Consider the following 23314-nt stretch of genomic DNA (forward strand, 5'->3'; position numbering starts at 1 on the left):
CTGATACGGTAATAAAAATGATGCTGATAGCGTTCCCAGAGCGAAAGGAAATATTCAATTAAAGTAATAAACACGGAGGCTAAAACTGAGCCATGGTATATAGCTTCTGTAAGTAGAGATGCTACTGAAATTTACACAAGACCACCGTGTAAGAATTTTCTATATAATAAAACAAAAATAAATCAATAAAAAAAATTATGAACTTAGTCAAAGTTATGCGTAATCACACAAAATTACGATGAACATTCTCAGCCGCTGATGAGTTTCATAGTCTAATTTCAAAAACAATTAAATCTGATTAAATTTACAGGACTCCACTACTTTCTTATTTTCTCGTAAAAGATGCGTCCTACTTTGAGACTTGTTTTTTAAAAAGACAAAAGGTGCGTCTTATACGAGATAAATAAGGTAGGTCTGTAGTTCATAAATCAGAATCAACATAAAATTCAAACTCGGGACTACCAGTATTATTGACTCAGTCAACCATATTGAGAATATATGATCGAAACAGAGATGTAATGTTTGAACAGAGAAAATTGTCTGCTGAAAGAAATTTAATTGACAAAATATTACAATGTACTTGTTTTAGTTGGACCACATTCACCATATAGAACAGATTTGCAGAAATAAATAAATTTTTCTATTTCACACCATCAACATTGTATAAAATGCAGTACCGCTTGCTACCTTTGCACTGTTATAAATAATTACTCTGGGGCAAAAGCATATTATCACCATCACTTATTTATATGAAAATATTACAGCATTCACATTATTGCCTACACGTACTGTTGGAATTCATACCTTCTTTGTATTTTTGAGGTTTAAGTGCGCCTAATAAGTATTTTTACCTTCTAAACACAAATATCTCATATTTGAAACATATTACATCTAATCTAACCAATATAACAGCTCTGCCTTCACAGAAACTGAAGAGAAACTCGAAATATATCTGAATTGTACCAACTTTATACATTATACAAGAGATACACCAACTCCACATCCTATCCTTTCCATATCTCTATCCTCTCTACGTATTTCTGGACGCCTACAAGAACTCCGCGACCAGTAATCTCTATATGACTTATACAACGTTCTACAGACAAAAGTCTACATAATAAACTAGTTAAAGTAAAAGTTAAAAACTATTATATTCAATATTACGAGGGTTACCGGAAAAACCATGACACTTTAAAAACGAAAATGAAACAAAGCAAGAAATTCTGAAATATGCAAATGGCAGATTAGAAAAAAAAAAAAAAAGTTTTACGTCCCAGGGTTATGCCGGCTAGGCTAAAGGAGACGGTGATGATGAGAAATAAATGAAATGGTGGAATAAAGAAAGTGAGAGGAAACGGGGAACCCCAAGAACACCCACGCACACGGTGTTTGTCCACAACAAAGCTCACTTGGCGCGAGGTGGGATCGAACCAAGGACCCCACGCACCAAAGGTGAACGCTCTAACACAGAGACACCGCGGCCCGAAAGGGAAGATTAGTACATATGTCAACGTTATATGGAAGGAGTTGGATGAACATACATATCCCCATCAGGACATAGTACAAGAAAAATAAATGCAACGAATTGTTCGTCTCATATGTGTTTTACCTCGAATTACATTATTACAAGCCATTACAAATATAATTACAATTGCGCCTAAAGCCCAGAAACACATACAGTGGCATCTAGAGTCCTTCGAAGTAGTTTCCCATAAAATCCACTAGATGTCAGGATCGTGAAGCCACAATAACAGCGTGTGTGTAGAATCTCGCGCGATGAGGATGAGAAGTACTGACACATTCATTCCATTATCCAGACTTGTCACCTTTTGATTTTAATCTCATACCAAAATTGACGGACATATTGCGTGGAGCACGCTTTCGAACACGTGAAGACATTGCTATAGCAGTGAGCTATGAAATCAGATTCGATCATAATGAGCCATGAGTAATCGGCGCTTTCTACATCGTTGGCAGTGTATAGTGGTGGCTTCGGAGGACTCTAGATGCCACTGGTATGTGTTTCTGGGCTTTACGCATACTTATAATTGTTCTTGTAATGGTTTGTAACGTTGTAATTCGAGGTAAAACACGTATGAAAAAAATGAAATGAAATCTTTGTTTAACGTCACACGCTATGCTCTTTAGGCTAAGGGAGACGGATGATTAAGGCAAGTGAAAGATGATGGAAGAAATTGGTGGAATGAGATTGTGGAAGGAAACGAAAATACCCCGAGAAAACTCACGGACACGATGATTTCGACTACAAACTTACTTGGACGGATATTGAACCAGGGACCCCACACACCAGAGTGAGCGCTCTACCACTGAGCCACCGTGCCCCTCCCCCTACTAAAACACTACGAAACGAACCATTCGTTGCACTAATTTTTCACGTGCTATATCCTGATGAGGATATGTATGTTAATCCAATTCCCTTCATGTAACATTTACATTTGTACTAACCTTTCATTTGCATATTTAAAAATTTCTTGCTTCGCTCCCATCTTCGTAAAAAGATGTCATGACTTTTACGGTAACCCTCGTATCATTAACTCAATGCTTTTCTAGAAAATAATAATAAAGGGGAAAAGTACCTTCTTTCTCTTTGAAGTTTTGCTATAATAGCTTCTTTTTGTTTAATCATATGACGCAAGCGCATAACTTCCTTTTCATATTCACTTTTCATCTTTTCAACGCCAGATTCCTGCTGACGTATATGTTTCTCTATCACATTGAGCTCTTGACTAGCTCCTTTCTGGACAGTCTGGAAAGTAAACAAGGAGCAAATAAAAAAATACCACTAATTTCCAGGAAAAGTTATAACGGTTAAATCACACACGGAAACTGTAAATGGTAACGGGGAAGATTCTCAGGTAAATACTGAATGGTAAGAAAACTTAACTGCTCATTCTGTATTTTTAATAACGACAATATAAGCAACGTTATCTGATAAAACATAATAGTATCTGATTCTGCACAGAATTAGTTTATTTTACACAAATTCATGAGACACTGGAGCAGAAATTTATCTAAAATAAATTATTGTTTCCACGAACCACAGATTGTAAATCAATGTTATGGGCGAAAAATCCAATTGTCCATCAATTACCAAGTCATCCGTTCAAATTTTCTCTAAACACAGTATTAAATAATATTGCACAACATTATTAAATTAATAATTTACTGAATAATATTTAAAAATTCCCGTACATTTCACACGACATTCGATCAAACAAAAATGCGTGGATGGTATTTTACTTGGGATGCAGATTATTGAAACAGTTGATAACCTTATTGCCAAAGGGATGTTTTGATGTTGGTTTCATTTGTGGCCATGGCCCGCTCACCGTTTTGTCGATCTATAACCAACAAGGACAAATCATAAAAAAAAATCGCTACTTTATTTGTTAATTAGTTTTAATCAACCCATAATAACGTAAATAGTACGAATAATAGAGTAGTAATAGCATTAAATCATATGAGAAACCAGACAAATTAAGAATTTTTGAAATTGAAATACTATATTAAGGATATGGAGCAGTAGTTTGTGATAAGAGCAAATGCGCGTGTTTTTTTTTTTTTTTTTTTTTTTTTTTTTTTTTTTTTTTTTTTACTATCTTTATGAATTCAAAGTGAGAGCGTAGAATTAGTTATCCGCAATCAGCAGAATCGCATAAATAGAAGCAAACAAATTATTAATGAACGGGAATACATTAAAATGTTGTAGTAGGACGTCAGAGGTCAGTAGGAGTCTAACCATGAGGATATTTAGATCCAAAGAAGACAACAGAGGTAATTGAAACAGTAATAATTGGATAACGTAATATTGGAAATTGCCCTACAATGTTTATATTAGTTGAACTTTCAGGATAAAGGCAATAAGTATATTGAGAGAACGAAGAAACTCAATATAAATTCATGATTTCAAAATATATATGTATAAAAAAAAAAAAAAAAAAAAAAAAAAAAAAAAAAAAAAAAAAAAAAAGAGCAAACAAGCTTTACATTTTGCCTTATACATTTCTGTCTAAAATCTAAACTGAATATATATAGTTTCCTCGAAAAGTGAATAATTACAACCCTTTTTGTAAGTAACTTTCCAATAAAAAAAATGTATACACATGTAAATCTATTTAGACATGTAATGATTCTGTCACTGTAGAGATTGATATACAGGGCATTTCAAAACAACACCGACAACGTTTGGGAGGTGATTCCTGACACTAAGATAAGACAAAACGTATAGACCAACCTGGCTGTACAAATGCTTCCTTTCGGAGTTATAGGTTGCCAAAAACATGAAATAATGAACTTTAGAGGTCTATAGCTCTAAAAGTATAGAACCTACCATAGTCGGATCAAGACTTCACTTAGGAACTAGTATGTGCCCTATCCAAAAATCCATGTTTCAGAATCCTGCGGTACTTCCGCAACGATTTTTATAGAGGTAATTGATGAGTACTTCAAATTATATGCCCATAGCCAAACTCTCTATAAAAATTGTTGCGTGAGTATCTTAGGATTCTGAAACCTGTATTTTTGGATAGCGCACATATTAATTCCTAACTGAAGTCTTGACCCGACTGCGGTAGGTCCCATAGTTTTGGAGCTATAGACCTTTAAAGTTCATATTTTTCATATTTTCGGCAGCCTATAACTCCGAAAGGAAGCATTTCTGCACTCAGGTTGGTCTATACCTTTTGTCTTATCTTGGTGTCAGGAATCACCTCCCAAACGTAGTCGGTGTTGTTTTGAAACACTTTGTATATTTATAACGAACAAAGGTAATCCAACATTAAACAAAGAAAACAGTCAAGATGAAATAACTACACCTGTTCGAGACAACATGGCATCAGGGTGTGAAGAACTCTCTCGAACTCCCATTTAGTACAATGTTTTCGTTTAATACTAGTGCTGTTCTTTTGATTTAATTTATTTTGAATACAATATTTATAGTATGTGGACATCCCTGGTGTCAGTACTTTTATCAACTACAATGGACTTACTACATACAGGATTCCCACTAATCTGAAGAAATCTATTTCCCTAATCTTTGGCAAGGAATTCCCTGACTTTCATGACAGGTGTCAGATGACGTTGTCATGTAAATAAGGAATAAATAACGGTGAATATTTATATATGAGAACATTTATTCTATAGAGACAAATAGTAATCAACTGCTCATACCTACATTCCACTACCTTCCATAAAAATCTGAACAATATTCATTATAATGGTTGACTAAGCTGAAATTGGTATATAATTAATGTTAGAAAACATACATTTTATAAAATTTCCGTGACTTTCCCTGATTTTCAGTCTTTTTCCTTGAATTTCCCTGACTAGTAGGAACCCTGATATAACATGATTTAGTGCAGGCGAATTCGGGTTTATACCCACGTCATTCTGGTTACGAATAATATCGTCATTAATGTTATTTAGAGCAGACAATTTAATTATTTTCTACAATTACTCTACTTTATAACAGAGCTCATTCGTGGCTAAGTGGTTAGCGTACGCGCCTTTGACGTGGGAAACCCGGGTTCGATTCGCGGCGGGAGCTCATATGGTTCGGCTTCCATCAGTAGGTTCACGTCTCATACAGCCTTGCTGCTGAACAGGACGTTAAACTCAAAATCAACTCAAGTCTATTTTATAACAATAAACAGTGAAATAGTCGACTTGGCTAAAGCTGCGACTTTTCTATTAAAACCACACCTAGCGTTAACGAAAGAAAAGAAATTACTTATGATTTCTAAGTGTTATGAATCCAAAACAACTAATTAACTCTTCATACCTTTAGTTCACTTTTCAGTGAGCCAATACGATTAACAATTCTATTTCCTAATTTCGTTATGGTTGCATTTTCTTCTTGTTTCACTTGTAGCTTTTTCAATAGTCGCTCCTGCTCCACAACTAATTCTTCCGCAAATGCCATAGCTTTCTGTAAATGACGTTTAGACGATTCCCGGTCCTGGTGAGCAACGATCACTTTATTCTGAAGCTCTTCACATTTATGTTGACTTTTTCTGCGAAAAATAATAAAATATTCTATATTAATCAAAATTATAATACAGAAATATTTAATAGTAATAAAAACTTTAAAATCATATATACACATTTTACTGTATCACAAAGAGAATGGTGTTTGGTAACATTATTAAGTCTCGCACTACCAAGGGTGGGTATGTGGTTGGGGTATTTTGTGCCCACCACAATATTTTTTTTTTGTAATTCCTCTTTTAATCGTTTATCTAAAACTAGCACATATTACCCGCTTCACTGGGTTGAAATAAATAATTTAAATGCACATCTTTGTATGTTGTATGGATGAATTTGGATCTATGCTGCATCGTAAGGATAAATGTTCATCTTACTGACCCCCAAATTATGGATTCAACACGGATATTGCTCTTTTTCGATTATTTTAATGTATGTCACCCCTCCTCATCCCCTAAGTGTCGGGGCTGAAAATGGATTTAAACAGCATCAGAAGTGTCTCTGTTCATTTCGGCGACCGCAAGAACTATAGATTCAACACTAATATCGGTCATTTTTGACCATTTATATTTATATACATATATATATATTTCTCCCTCCCCATGTTGCGGGCCATGGCATCGGAAGTATAACCGTTCATCTCAGCGACCCCAAAAGTTAAAAAAGAAAAAAACTAATAAATTCTGTAATATTGATTCTTATTTATCAGAAAAAATGTACATATCCTTCTTTAAAATCTCAATATAGGCACCTGTGTTGTTAACCAGTTTCCTCAAACGGCCACGGATGTAACAGATACTTTCCTGAAGGAAGTCAAAGGATAACTTTTTGAATGTGTGCTTCTAATTCCTCTACTGTGCGAAGTTTAGACTTGTACTTCTCCTCCCACGGTTGGCTGGTTTAAACCAGTTTTTTTTTTCTTTTTTTAACCAAGAAACGAAAAATGTTCGTCAAAGTGTAAGTGTTCATAAAATCGTAATGAATACACATTTGTGGGTTATCACGTTTCACTCCCGTATATTATTCGTATTATATTCAGACCTAAATTCCCCATTCATTACTCAAAAAAAAATACACTACAAAAGCAACTTTTTTATATAAGTTTATGAATGTTTCTTTTGTAAGTTTTTTATAGTTTGTTATTGTTGTTAGTTGTTATGCAATTGCAATCAAAGGAAAATTCTAAATACTGTTTCGTTTTAATAATGTTAATTGTTGATAAAATACATCGAAACGCCGTTCCTTTTTTTTTGGTTGGGAGGGGGGTCATACAAACCCCACGAGAGGCATTTATTGAAATCAGAAGTATCTTTGGTATCTATTTATGTATAAATGGGTCAGAGCCAAAGTGGACTCAATTAATTCATATCTTTATTCACTTTTCTTTCTTGTATGCAAATTAAGTCGTTGTATTTCTTTAACTTGGACTAAATTAGTTCTTCTGCACTTGAAGTATTTTGAAATTGTCCATATGTAATTCTGTATAATGGTTTCACTTGTGCAACTGTTTATCTTTTTGTCCGTCTTAAATGATTCTTGACAATTATATTAACAAGTAGGCCTATGTAAAGGTCAGTACAACGTATTTTTATCAGGAGTCCTTCCTGAATGCGTCGGCAGACGTATCGTATTTGCGGCCAATTAGTCCCGGTTTCGAGTTCAAGTGAAGGACAATTTCTCTCGGATGTAAGCCGAGAAGCGGTTGAATTCCGCTTTAAGCTTATGGGACCCCTTCCAGCATAACCTGGTTGTCGTATAGTAACACCAAGGCGAAACAAACTTATTTCTGTCCATATGTAATATAAATACATAGAGCAAATTATCTAAACAAACAAACAAACAAACAAAAAAAGAGGTTTAAACCCCCCCCCAAAAAAAACCGTTTAAACCAAAAAACTTTTTTTTTGGTTTTTCAATAAAAACCATGGTTTTTGCCAATCCAGCATCCTCCTCAGTATATTCCCCCCCCCCCCTAAAAAGGAATAAGATCTAGACTTCTTGCTAACTATTCCCAACGCGGTTATCTGAGCTCGCTCACAAAACAGATAAGCGATCCGCTATCTTTGTTTATATTGCGCGTGAAGCTTCCAGCGGTCGATGATCGAACTACGTGAAACAGCCAATGTGAGAATCACAAGAGATACACAAAGTACCTCACTTTAAACATAGATAAAGATGTTAAAAAAAAAAAAAAAAAAAAAAAAAAAGTCAGACTCTCATTCAAAGCGCAAGTTCTAATTTCATCATATTTCACAACCAATTGGGCTCTATCTTTAGACGAAAGGATTAAAACGAAGGTGTAAATATTGGTATAAACATACGGAATACGTATTTTAGTCCGATAATTTAAAACTCCTCGATATACAGAGCTTTTACATTAAATCTTGCATATACCTGCGCGTTTTTTCTTCTTCTTTCCAAGACTGCCAGTTCTTAGATTTTGTTGTGTGACTGGATTTTCCATATGGTTTTTAACTGTGTTTCAAGCCTTCCACAAATTTAATTTGGACGAGTTCGTTTTAATAATAATAATAATAACAACAACATAACGCTTTTATTGTCTTTCTCTCAGTGTCACTATCTGATTTTTAGTAAAACTTGTATTTTTTTAAAGTCATATTGGTCATTGCTTTTTAAATGCTGCGATAGTTTGAGACGCGGAATTATTTACCGCTCTCTCTAACGTGTTAATTTATTCTTGTACTGGTATTTCTTTTTGTGATGTCTATGTGAAATTCGTTAAACTTGCAAATATCTTAGTACATTCCTACGCTTGGTAACCGATCTATACAACAACTCTTGTATTGGGTTAAGTGCTTTTCGAATACATTTTGACCTGGTTTTATTGCAATATTTATTTTAAATTTAATAAGAATTCTTGTTGGATGTTTATTTAACATAGGCTTGTAAATTCGGAAAAATAATCCAGTTTTGAGGAAACAGCGGAAATCAATCCATTTTTCTTACAGACATCTTTCATAGGTGGGAATTCAATCAAAATTTAAAGACTGAAAAAGTGAGGAATTGAGGCGGGAATCAAATCCAGGTCTCCGAGTTACCGTGTCCGTGTGCTAACCACTTATAACGATTACTGCGGATGGCAAAAGAAACCAACGTGATAACCAAGATCGGGAATCGAACTTGGAATACGTTGCAACACTTGTGCATTGACAGTTTTCTCTAATGTTAACCTGAATGCATAGAAAGCTATCTGTACACAAATGCTGTTTTTCCGCAAATTGCGATACGATTCAAATAAAATGGAAGTTTTGTTCCAAGCTCACCATAAACAACTGCAATAAACCACTATATTAGAAGTTATGGATTAAGTAGCAACTTCAGCAAGATACCTTCACTTGAAATAACATAATATAAAGAAACCTATAATAGGCGGAGTATGCACACAATAGACAACGAGAGGATTAATGAATCCAATGCATCTACAATTCAATTTGAGTATATTTGTCAAGTTTATAACAGCTAAGTACGTTCGTTATTTGGTTTTGGTTAACAAGATTTAAAAAAAAAAATGTTCTTGAGTAGTGATTATATACAAAACGTGATACAAGTCCGATTATTCCACATATACTTAAGCACAAAGATATGTAGGTCTCACTATTTCGTGTCTATGAATGTATCGCTCTTCCCACTTCTCTCAAGAAGCCCCGCCCACGGGTCTAGAAACCAAGGCGTAAAATGAAGTCTTGAACCCCTTACAACATACGAATTTTTATTTGTGCACATGTGCTCTCATTGGTTGGAGCATTAAAATGACGTATAAGAAAGGTGTGTGAGAATATGTTATCAGAATAGTTCTCACAGGTGAGGTTCAGATGTGAACAAAAAATGCATTATAATGTAAAAAGAAAGAAAATGCAGAAATGAAACGAAATGCACTACTTTAAGTTCAATGAATAAAATAAATATCTTCAAAATTAGTTCATAATAAAGATCACTATACACTATGTTATCCAGTGTCTTCCATGAACAACCTCACACTTTTCACTCCTGAGGTCAACACTCATACTTTTCAAACTAAAATAATAAATCATTTTCGACTGAATACTTTACTACGAGGAGGAAGACTTTTTCTACCCAACCATTTTTAAAGATATAACAATATGCTTACCATTGCATCCTTGGTTCTCTTCTTTCTAACGTATGCTAATACTTTGACCTGTGTGAGAGTCATGTTTTTAACTACTTCTTATTTCTTGCAGGCTGGTACTCTTATATTATCCCACAAAAGCGTTAAAGATTATGAAACATAAGAGTACCAACTTCCAAGAGGTAAGACTCATAACTACCGCACAAGTCAAAATAGCAACATAAATTCAAAGAGGAGAACCAAAGGTGCAATGGTAAGCATTGTTAGATATTAAGATATACCGTATAGCGTTTATTAGCAACTACATTTTTAAGGAGTTTGGTTTACCAAAACTCCTTTGGATTTGCTCTGTGCATCCGTCCGTCATCTGTACAGGATTAAAAAAAAAATCAAGGTTACTCCAAAAATCTACTAGTTGATGGATACCATCAAGGTTAGTCAAAAAAATCTGCTAGTTGATGGATACCATCAAGGTTGGGCAAACAATCTACTAGTTGATGGATACCATCAAGGTTGGACAAAAAATCTACTACTTGATGGATACTATCAAGGTTAGCCAAAAAATCTACTACTTGATGGATACTATCAAAGTTGGCCAAAATTCCACTACTTGATGAATACCATCAAAGTTGGCCAAAAAAATCTACTACTTGATGGATCACCATCAAGGTTAGCCAGGATGTAGGGAGTCCAAAGTTAGGAAGCGAATTCGTTGATGGTGGTGATATTCCAATTGAAAGTGGTAGAAATAGACCATTACGAGACCCAAGAACACATTTCACCTCCACTCTAATCGCTCTACTAAAATTAAAGTGGTATACATCTACTACCACTTACAATTTCAATATTGAGAAACTACCACGCATCCAAACCACAATTCCTTCACGTGGTGTACACGTGACACTGCTTCTTATTAAGAGCTGTACGGAGTACCAAATTTTTCTCCCTATCTCAATTATAAGTATAACCTACTTCTCTTGTTTTTTCTTCTTTTTCAGAACAAAGCCCTGCAAAGAAGGTTTTAAATATGCTGGTCTATTTGCAAAGGATACAATAACTCATAGTGGATATATTTTGTACTGAGAGTTTCCTGTATATTGTAATATTCCACGTGGTATTATGTACAAACAACACTTTACGCTTATGTTTATAAACACCACCACATGGATCCACTACAACCAGCAGACGACGGACTTCTGGCTCCTCCCACGAAGCAGACGACGACATCGCCGTCTGGGGATCTATAAATTCGGCAGCCGACAGCGGACCAGCACCAGTTCTCTGGTGTCCCTCCTACTGTTTGCTTCGGAACTTTAGGAGTAACCTAACCCCAAGCCTCTAGTCTGCTTCGGGACTCTTGGTTTTTCCTTTCTCCTGGCTTAGCCTGCTTCGGGCTCTGTAACCACTAACCTCCTCACTGCATGTCAGGGAGCTTTGGGGAAACCTTTGCCAGTCTGCCTAGCCTACTACGGGGTTTTGTGGAGATCCTGTCTGCGACCACTCGGTCAAAGACTACCTGTTTCTAACCTCACAAATATAGAGAAAATATCTTTGTAGTATTTCTGTAAAATACTGTTTTTAGTGAATTTTATAATAAAAAGCTGATAGTGGGAGTCGATTCCGGACACTCTTTTTATCACCTCGCTCTACCTACATCCTATATGGCATAAAGTTTTATAATATTTTCGTGGGACTTCAGTTTAATAGAAATAGTGAAATGTATTAGCAGGTATACTAATAAATTTAACTTTGCACAGCAAGACAAGCAAACCATCACCTAGCAAATGAGTTTATTTACATATAACTTTCGTAATTAATAACCCCATTTTAATGAAGTTATTGAGAACTGAGTCTTTACTAGTTAAATATATATGAAGATAAAGTCATTTCAGAAACCTCATCTAGACACGTTGAGGCAGATAGCCAAGCATCCATTCCACGAACTGATAAGTAATTGTACAGAGGTTATTTCCAATCTATACTGACAACTTTTACAGGTGATAATAGTAATATGAAGTGCGAACGTGAAATAAAAGCAAGGATAGGAATGACAAAAGTAGCCTTTAGGAGGAAGAAAATCCTGTTTTGTGAGACCTTGAATAAAGAATTGAGAAAAAGATTCATAAAATCTTCGTATGGAGTATTGTATTGTATGGGAAAGAAACATGGACATTACGCAAAAATGATTAAAAACGAATGGAAACTTTCAAAGTCTGGGTGTGGAGAAAAATGGAGAGAATTAGCTGGGTCGAAAGGAAAACGAATAGGAGGGTGTTAGAAAATAGTGGGACATTGGCTAAAAAGGAACTCTTATCATGGCAGACGTGCTTGGGAGTATGGTGGCAGGAAAGAGACGGTGAGAGCGAAGGAGGCTACAATTAATGGACAATATCAAAACACAAAAATCGTACGTGAAGACGAAGAAGTTAGCGGAAAACCGTGGAGCATGGACACTTCTCAGTTGTGGCAGTGATCTGCCAAAAAAAGCAGAATACCTATAATGATGATGATGATGATGATAGTAACGCTACTTAGTACGAAGTTAATCGCATTATGGGTCGTATATATACATTGGACTTTTCAGTACAATTTGCGTAAAACGAAATCTATATTTCTCACATGGACTCCAGTTTACCCGTAAGGCCGGCTGCATATTGTCTACAGAGGGGCAACCTAAGCAAAGGCAGAAGGAGGAAGGTGAGGGAGATACAGAGAGAGCAACTTTCGTCTAGCATATGCTCAAGTATATGCAGTACAAGGCTTCTTCCATTGCTCATAGTAATGGCTGTGGATTCTGAAGCTCATAGCACACCTCGGCTCGGATCTCCTGTCCTCTAGTCAATTTGCAGCCGGCCTTACAGATGCAATAAACGTTCGTGTTAAAGATCGATATCTACTGAGAAGGTTACATACAACACTTTTCAAAGCCAAATACAGTTGTAGCAGCATAGTTAAGGTGTGCAACGAACGTAGATTCTCCGCAGCATGTCGGAGAATGACACAGAATGTATGTTGATTGGAGCAAAAGGGGAAGTATGGGCAATTCCTGTACAGCAGAAACAAGCCAACGAGTTGTACACCAGCTACTATCTGAAAAACCACACGCTCTCGTTACAGAGAACTCAGGTACAAAGAGAGCTGTTGCAAATCGTGTTGGAACATTCCCCCAAGACAATTTACAACATAATTTATTCCAGTTTGAGGTTGGAAGGGATATGTTCAGAACTTCTTGACAAAACACATAGCAGAATGAAACACAATTCATCTACAGCTCTACGTGTATCACTGAGTAGACGAAAAATAGAAAATAACGTTATCACCTCAATGACTATAACATGCTTCTTACAATTTTCTACAAAATTATGATGCTACAGACTTCCAAAGATGGTATCGTGAAAGTAAAGAAAATTTTGGCAAGGAACAGAAACTTTATTTTGTATTAATATTCCCTTTTAATCTTGATTCTAATCTTTAGTATTTACTGCTTGGTGTTTCTATTTACGTCCTAGATTTTTTAGAAAAAAAAAAAAAAAAAAAAAAAAAGACACTATACTCAGATTAGTTGTATAAGTTCTAAAATATTATGGTAAATTACGAATCTATAAGCTTACTTGAGCAATTTTTCATACGCTTTAACTTGAGTCTGCAACTGATTTCTTTCGCCAGTGAGATCAACTAATTGTATTTCCATCCGCGACTTCTCGACTTCCAGGGACTGAAGCTGGCTCATAAAATTATTTCGATCTTCATTATACGAAGCCTTAAGCTGCTCAAATAACCTGAAATTACAAATGGAAAGATCATCAAGTGCAAGAAACATTCATAGAGTTGCTACAAGACGAGGTCATACGGTGAAATCTATGATTAACGGAAATCTATCTTTAACCTTTTGAATTCTGGGTCTTTTAAGGTAAATTATAGACTTTTAGTCAAGCAGCTACAGCATCATTTCTATTTATCCTAGAATCATGGTTCGTATTTCATTCTCTTCAGAATAGAAAATCATTTCAAACGGTATCATTCACATTTCCCTATCATGTACCTGAGGCGGAAAATTTTGAGAGAAATCGGGATTATTTTTGAAGTTCTTTTTTCAAATTTTGAGCCCCTCTAGACCCCGCTGTGTTAACGCACAATCTCACCAACGAGTATATTACGTAACTGAAAAATACTAAGGAGTGTACTAAATGTGTATACAAAATTTCAAGCTTCTATTTTGAATAGCAAGGGGGGGGGGATATTTAATAACGAGCCCCACAATGCCCCAGATTACTCCGAAAGACCCGAATGTAATATAAAAATTTCCTGAGACATCCCTATTTTTCCTAGGGTCATGTTTTGTACATCATTCTCTGCAGAATAGAATAGCCTTTCAAATGGTACCATTCACATGAGCTTATCACGTCCCCAAGGAGGGAAATACGTATTTTTGGTGAAAAATCCCTTTTTTCTAAGTTTGAGCCCTTCTGGACTCCCCTGTGTTAACGCACAGATCTCAAAATCAACTGAAAAAATACTACGGGGTATACTGAATGTGTGTACAAAATTCCAGGCTTCTATCTTGAAAAGTAAGGTAAAAAATATTTAACAATGTGCTAAGAATATTCCCACAAAACCCCAGCTTCGCGCATAAAACAGAATCTCAGGTAAAAATCTCCTGAGACATCCCTATTTATCCTTGGATTGTGGTTTGTAGCTCATTCTCTTCAGAATAGAACGGTCTTTTAAACGGTGCCATTCACATGCTTTCATCATATATCTCAGGAGGGGGGGGGGAAACGCCAAAAAACGCATTTTTTGTTTAAAATATCCCCCCTTTTTTTCCTTTTGCCCTTCTGGACCCCTTCCTGTGTTAACGCAGAGATCTGAAACGAATCTGTAAAATACTAAGGGATGCACTGAATATGTGTGCAAAATTTCAATCTTCTAGGTGCAAAAGTAAGCCTGCCAAAAAAATAATAAAAATAGGCATAACATTTTTTTTAAAGTTATCACATCATCATTCCCCATGTCTCGACACAGAAAGGCGTGAGACCATACGTAACAGGTTCTATAATGACACTAGGCTTGAAAAAGCGAAAGAAACACGAAGTAAAAAGCTTTATTGGTTATATCATTTTATAGTTTCTTTTAACTTTTTAAATAGTAAGGTTAGCTTGCATTTACATGAACCTATAGAATGGAAACAAATGACAAGATTTCATTGAAGCCTGTTACGTCCGTTATAACCTTATCATTTTTGTTTACTAAATGAAGCATTACTACGAAACCAAACACAGTACTTACCGTTTACATTCATTGATGGACTCTGTATGTTCTCGAATGGGAATTTTCTGCTCACAATCGGCTTTTAACTTCTCATGCTCACGCTTCAGTATATTGTATTGGTCCTTAACTGTGCGTAACTCTCCAGCAGCTGATTTATACAGCATGCGTTGCTGTTCGACTTCCCGAATCAGTTCCGCAACTATCAAGGAAGAAGAAAAAAAAAAAAAAAAGTCATGCTCGTTCAAAATCATTACTATTACATTTTCATTAAAGGAAAACAAAATCCCTTCTACCTACTTCATTGGAGATGATCCTATTGCTAAGGTCTCATCTCAGAAGGATCTCGGGGTTCTGTTCGACGAAAGATTTCTGTTTACTGATCACATTGCTGCTATGACCAAGAGTGCTATGCGATTAGTAGGTCTCCTCTACAGGTTTACAGATATTAGAGATATTACAGCCTTAAGTATATTCTATAAAACGTTTATTTCAACCAAAATAGAGTACTGTTTCACCATTTGGAGTATGGCTAGCGTATCAAATCTCTCTCGCATTGACTCAGTTCTAAATTTCTTTCTTGCCATTGTCAGGAAAAGAATACCTTCTGACCGCTGTTTAAGTAAACCTGAATTGTTGACTGTTCTTGGCATCCGTACACCTTCATCTCGTCGCATGCTACTTGATATGATGTTTCTTCATAGAATTCTAAATGGGAAACTTAGAACTGAAGAACTAATCTCTAAATTTAATATTCGGGTACCTGCAAGAACTAGAAATAGTGAACTACTTCATTGCAACACGCCTCGATTATCAATTGTTCAGCGTTCTTTGTTCTATAGACTGGCTTCTGAATTTAACTCCATTGCTTCTGACGTGGATATTTTTAAATCTGAGAATGTATTCCGAAGGGAAATTATTGGTACACTTATGGAACCTTAGTTTTATTTCAATTTTTTATTGTTACACTTATGGACCTTTATATAGCTTTTTGTCTACACTTGTTATTGTTAATTTTATATTCTATGTTATATAGTTTCAGTGTAAAATGGCTGCCTTGCTGTATCTGGAACTTTGGCAAATAAATAAATAAATAAATAAATAAATAAATAAATAAATAAAATAAAAAATCCAGAATAATAATCAAAGACAGCTATAATTACGGCATATGATAATTAATAAGTTGTTTATCGTCTAAGGTAAAGTTCTAAAATTTTCTGATAAATTTAAAATAACCTTAACTGAGAACAAATGATAACGTATTCCAACACTATCTCATAGCAGTAGACAGTAATATTGGATATAACTTTTTGATATTTCTATTCGTCAGTTAACACATTAAAAGATAAGTAGTAGATCGTAAAACTGGCCCTAAATTAAATAAATATTGTGGAAAAATAAGTACCTCATGTTGGTAATTTTAAGTGTAAATTAAAATGATCTTCCTGATTATACAGTCGACAAAAGGGAACGCTGAGATTCTTGTGGCCATATGATTACCTTTCACGGCTTCAGTGAGGAAGACCTGGGTTCAATTCCCGGTAGGATCTAATGTGGTTCGAAAACAATGAAATGAAATCTTTACGTCCCACAGTTATGCCGGCTAGGCTTAAGGAGATGGTGATGATGAGAAATGAATGAAATGGTGGAATGAAAGAAGTGGGAGGAAACTTGAGAACCCCGAGTAAACCCACGCACGCGGTTTGTCTACCACAAATCTCACTTGGCGCGAGCTGGGATCAAACCAAGGACACCATGCACCAGAGGTGAACGCTCTACCACGGAGCCTCCGCGGCTAATGTGGTTTGCATCCCACATGAAGCTGTAGGCCGACATTTCATATAGCCTCACTGCTAGGGTGACCAGACATACTCTTTTTAAGAGTATTATACTTTTTTCGAGGTTCATATACTCTATACTCTTTTTTCTTCCCAAAAATATCGAATTATACTCTTTTGTGGTATTTTCAATTTCATTTAACGTTTAATGCATTTTCCCATTGAAAATCATGGTGCATGGTATGGAAGAAGGAGTTCTCTATAAAAAAATAAAAATAAAATAAAATAAAATAAAATAAAATAAAATAAAATAAAGGGAAACATGATATAGAACAACATATAAAATCTAAGTCGCACACTGAATGCTCATCAACTTCCGAAGCAGGTAAGTTGGATAGTTTTTTCACCACAGAATCTTCATAAGAGTTAGATTTAATTCGAGTAGAACTTGTGTGGTCATGCCATAATGTTAAACATAACCACTCTTTTAGAAGCATGGACTGTACTAGCAAACTTTTGAAATCAATTCATAGCATATCAAATGAAACCTCGGAAACTGTCGTATGTATTAATGGGTACATTACGTCAGTTTTGTTTGGAAAATAAGGTCGTCGGTTTTGTAGCTGATAATGCACCAGTAAATTTTGGAAGCATAAAAAATAAAACAACAGGAAACGTGCATAGCGAACAAGAGTGGAGGTTGAAGAAAAATGTTTTGCCTATCGGGTGTGGGGCTCATATCCTTCACAATGGAATTTCTGTGGCGTGTTCGAAAGTAATACCAATCGATGTTGAGAATTTAGTTTTTAAAATATACAACCATTTCAGTATTTTTACTATAAGGACAGAAAATTTGAAAAACCTTTGAGTTCATTGGTTGTCATTATGAGGGTCTTTTGTATCACTCAAAGACGAGATTCTTGTCTCTGTTTCCGTGTGTAGAAAAAAATATACGTCAGTATGAATCACTTAAGGGGTACTTTTTGAGTGATGAAAATGCTCCAATAGCGATAGTCAATTTCTTTCGAGACGAAACAAGTGAGTTGTGGCTGTATTTCCTGCATGCTCAGCTAATCTTGTCCACTGAAACAATTACAAAAACTGAGAGGGAGGATATAACAGCGACTGAAGTTTCTGTTGAATATTTTGAACTTCTGAGGAAATACAGATAGAATTAAACAAAACTTTTTTATCGTTTTCTGCTAGAAATTTACTTACGAAACTTGTAAAAGAAGGGAATATAAAAGAGGAATATGCTTACTCAGTGTCAAGAAGGTTTTACTTTGAAGTGATAATATACTTAGAGATGTGGTCACGACGTTTTTTCGGAGAAGTAAACAAGATGAAACATTTACTACTTGACACATCAGTTACCTATGAAGAATTTCAGAAGTTGTTTGCATATTTCTATGAGCAGGTAAAACATGTAGAGAGTTCGTAATTCAGTGATAATGATATTTTTGACTCTTACTGTGCAATATCCAGATGTGTTAAAGAACACCTTAAACAATGGGGAGAGAAAAGAGAGACAATGATGGGCAAATGGAAAATAGTGTACAAAGATTTAGTGCGAACTGGGTCAAATTTAAAAGTGATTGTGCTACTTGTGCAATTCTTGTTTACTTTACCGGGCATTAATGTTGATTGTGAGAGTCTTCAGTGCTATTAACACTTACTGGAGCGAAGAAAAACGTTAACTCACAGTGTCGACACTGGAACAAGTTATGTAAGTGAAGTTCAATGTAAGCATGACCTGTCAAGAGTTCAGACTGGCAATAAAGGATGACATTAACTTACTCAAGAAAGCAAGATCATCGCAGAAGTATGAATGATGGCGAGTCAAACTGTTTAAGTATTTAACTCATTTGCATGCGCTTTGGATGAAATACTGTAATTCATCTTGTCTTCATACTTATTGTCAATTCTTTTTTTATATATATATACTCTGTTGGATTTTAAAAAATCTGGTCACCCTACTCAATGCTAAAAGGGAGCTAAATCCCAATAGCATCAAATAAAAGGCAATGCTATCACGGGGCCAAATAGCACACATTTAATTACGTGATGAGAAATCAATGCATCAGCCCCTAATCCACTAATGAGGCAGGTTTCAACCTTTTTTAAACGAATTTTCGACAATAGTTTGCTATACTGTACCAAGAAAAGAATTTCTGTGGTAGTTGTTTGCTATACTGATAAAGGCATGTTTACAATACCTAGCTACATTTCGTGCTAGTGAAATGTACCTAAGTAGTAGCCACTATGCTATCCTTTCAGTTACAACCTCTGGTGCGTGGGGTCCCTGGTTTGATTCCAGCTCGCGCCAAATAAACTTTATGGTAGACAAACACCGTGTGTGGGGGTTTTCTCCCGTTTCCTCCCACTTTATTCATTCCACCAGTGCATTTATTTCCCATCATCACCGTCTCCTTTAGCCTAGCCGGCATAACCATGAGACATAAAACTTGAGGATTTCATTTCCTTTCAGTTATAGATAGAGATGAATGGTTACTCTGACTTACTCATTTTTATGGCGTTTAACACAGTTACCCATCGAGCTTCAAAGAATTAATTGATCGTTAAAAATCATGAGAGATATCATTTACCTTTCTTTCCGTATGAAGCATACACTTCTCCCAATTTTTTCTTTTGAACATCAACTTTCTTTTCAAGCACACTATTCTGCTCTTGAGCATTTATGGCATCTTGACGCAGAATCTTCCATTCAGCAAATGTTACTTCTCCCTAAGGAATAGAGAGCACCTTGTCAACACAAAAATTACTGTACTATATAGAATACTTGTAATAGAAGAGAAATAATAAAGCTACACGTATATATGACTCTTATGTTATTACCAAATTACTTATAAAAAAGAACCTTACTAACACTATCCAAAGAACATATTCTTAATAAAACTAGTCCTAGTTAATAAGCTAGAAAGCAGGCGATAATCTGAAATTACGTTCGTAAATAAATAAATAAATCTCAATAATATACAAACTGGACTACTCACCAGAACTAATATGTATTTGTAAAATAATTTACTCTTAGCTTTCGTTTAAAAAGAAAATAAATTTTTTCAGGTCATATTAGTATTAGGATTAGGAACTAGATTTCTGGGCTTTCGGCATCTATGGTCATGTTAGCTCGTCACACATATAAGGGACGATGTCCCTCGGCGATCACACTTTCAGGGAAATTGAAGACGAAGAAAGGAATAGGGGAGGAAGGCAGCGACCTGGGACAATTATGTTAGGTACCATCCCGGCATTTGCCTCGTATAAATGAGGAAAACCCGGAAAAAAAGCTCACTCAGGATGGCTGACCTGAGAAAGCTGTTACTTCCCACCGGAAATCGAACCCGGGACCACTTGCACTACAGGTGAAAGCTTTAGTTACTACGCTACGTGGGGACACTTTCTCAAGTCAGAGTACGAGGTGAAGTTAAAAGATTATGACATAAATCTTTTAACTTATAGCCCAATCACACTACATACCTCACTTAAAACGGAACCAGTAAGAAATATATGAAGACCTCTATTTCTTCTGGTAAGAAGCAGTAATGATGAATGAAAGGTTAACTTAGGACTTTTTCAATATTTACCTCTACGTTTTTCGTGATTTCTAATGTTCTAGGTTTCGTTATTTCCTTCCCCTTCTCTTTTACATACACGCATGTTGGATGTTCATTTTCCTTTTTAGATACATTGTTTTGGACGCAAAATACTATTTAATGGTCCCCAAGGCATTCAGTTTCAATGTTCTTCTTCTTCTTCTTCTACTTCTACTACTACTACTACTACTACTACTACTACTACTACTACTACTACTAATAATAATAATAATAATAATAATAATAATAATAATAATAATAAGTTTCTGAGTTTCATGTTAAATGCGACCTCCTGTAGTTCAGTTGTGCTGATAATAGGAATATAATCCTCAATATTGATTTTAGGATTCCTCATTTTTTTTTTTTATAAAGTCCCATATAAAACTTAGAACACAAGTTCATTGATCTAACAAGAAGAAGACAGACTTTGGTAAGTGAACTTCGGGGCCATTTTTTGCGAGGTGGTAGTGCACATTTAAAGAATTAATATTACAAACTGGGTGGGCGCAATGGCCAAAAATAATCAAGAAAACCCTTCTTAAAGTTTTCTGCTCGCCGCACATATCGTAAGACGTGCAAACTTATCAACTGACGGCGTGGCAGAGTGGGATGAACCTGAGACTCAAGTGGAAAGGGTCCCGGGTTCGATTCCCGGTAGAGCCGAACTTTTTATTTTCGTTTTCTGCTTCAACCAATAAAGTAGCCATTTGTAACTGAAAGTAAAATATAAATTCACCATACGTTTATAACGTATTAAAACAATAGAAATTTTCAATCACTTGTAAAATCTATCAATGTTCCATGTTAACTAGCAAGAGAATTCCGTAAATATACTGATATCACGAGTTATATTATGGTTACAACAGTCGTTGTGTAATAAATGTTCTTGACGCTTCTTGTCTACATCTGTTGTCAGTGTGCGAATTACAAAGGAGTTGAGGGGGAAATCCCTTTTGCTAATACTGGATGTTGCTATAACCAAAGATTTCGCCCTCATTTTCCTTGTAATTTGCACACTGTCAACAGATGTAGACACGAAGCTTCCAGAACATTTTTACACAACGACTGCGGTAACAATAATATTTACGGAAGAGATTAAATTTTGTTCCTAGTTAACATGGAACATTGATAGATTTTACAAGTGATTGAAAATTTCTATTGTTTTAACACATTATAAACATATGGTGAATTAATATTTTACTTATAGTTACATATGGCTACTTTATTGGTTGAAGCAAAAAACGAAAATAAAAGTTTGACTCGAATGGGAATCGAACCCGGGACCCTTTGCACTTGTCTCAGGTTCATCCCACTTTGCCACGCCGTCATTTGATAAGTTTGCACGTCTTACGATACGTGCGGCGAGCAGAAAACTTTAAGAAGGGTTTTCTCGGTTATTTTTGGCCATTGCGCCCACCCAGTTTGTAATATTAATTCTTTAAATGTGCACTACCACCTCGCAAAAAATGGCCCCGAAGTTCACTTACCAAAGTCTGCCTTCTCCTTGTAAGTGGCGAAGAACCATTCAAATTACCTGGTAACCAAATAAATCGCACAAAAAAATTTGATAGTTTTGTGTACCGTGTGTACAGTGTTACATACTCTCTATATCTTACCTTTTTATTTGCTTCTTCAAGCTCCTCGTGCAATGCTTCATTTTCATGAGTAATTTCCTTGAATTTGACAACAAATTTTTTCCTGTCATGCTCATAGTTACAAATCAACTCCTCCTTTTCTTTGATCGTCTCATCATAGGCTTCCAGCAAAGGAGCTAATTTACTCGTGTACAATTTCCAATCTGCTGCGGGCAAATGAGATCGATCTGGTTGCGGTGGAGATATATGGGCTTTGATGAGCTTTTCTTGATATTTCCCAAGCTCCATATTTAGCCTGAATACTAGTTTCTTTAACATTGATACATCTTCCTGTAATTCTTTGTTCTTTTGTTCCAACATTTTGCTGTGTTCTTTGGAACAACTTTTCTTCTGAGTTTCCAACTGCATAGTTAATTTCTCAATCACTGCTTTCAAATGTTCATTTTCACTGGTCAACTCTGTTAGTTTAGTAACAAGCTGTTCAATTTCCTCGTCTCGTTTCCTACTGTCATCATTTGTAGCTGAAAATAAAGAAAAAGGGGAAAGGCTATTACTCACAGCAAAAAAATATGTAGCAGAATATTCTTCTACATGCAACAGGTAGCGCTTTCGGAAGATGCTACTTCCTTCATCAGCCTGTGGTACACTTCAAAAAGGATAAAAAAACATGAAGGATGGTTAAAAAATGGTTAAAAGGTTACGATATGTAAAAAACAAATATTCTGTCAAACATTATAACAAGAAAAAATATATTGATAAATAATGCACTTTCATTAATCATCCGTTTTCTTTAGCCTAAAGGCATAGCAGTAAGACGCTAAACTAAATATTACTTTTTACTTTATTTTTATTTATTTATTTATTTATTTATTTTAAATATGGGTCACCTGCTATTTTGGCCACTAACTCTGAAATCAAGTAGGTATATGAGGGTTGCACTGAAAGTTTCAG

The 23314-nt window shown here is 35.4% G+C and overlaps 1 protein-coding gene across 1 annotated transcript in view; it reads right to left on the bottom strand.

Annotated features, from left to right (window-relative positions):
- Cep89 (Centrosomal protein 89kDa) overlaps window positions 1-23314 on the bottom strand; it is a 53516-nt gene that overhangs the window by 14609 nt on the left and 15593 nt on the right. The window contains exons 5-10 of the mRNA XM_081739649.1: window positions 22385-22884; window positions 19761-19899; window positions 15398-15578; window positions 13723-13890; window positions 5801-6032; window positions 2598-2767 (exon numbers count right to left, since the gene is read on the bottom strand). Coding sequence (XP_081595775.1) covers window positions 2598-2767; window positions 5801-6032; window positions 13723-13890; window positions 15398-15578; window positions 19761-19899; window positions 22385-22884 — 1390 coding nt within the window. The remainder of the gene's footprint in view (window positions 1-2597; window positions 2768-5800; window positions 6033-13722; window positions 13891-15397; window positions 15579-19760; window positions 19900-22384; window positions 22885-23314) is intronic.

Source organism: Thermobia domestica, chromosome 2, assembly GCF_964235325.1.
Source record: "Thermobia domestica chromosome 2, izTheDome1.hap1.1, whole genome shotgun sequence".
NCBI classification, from domain to species: Eukaryota; Metazoa; Arthropoda; class Insecta; order Zygentoma; family Lepismatidae; genus Thermobia; species Thermobia domestica.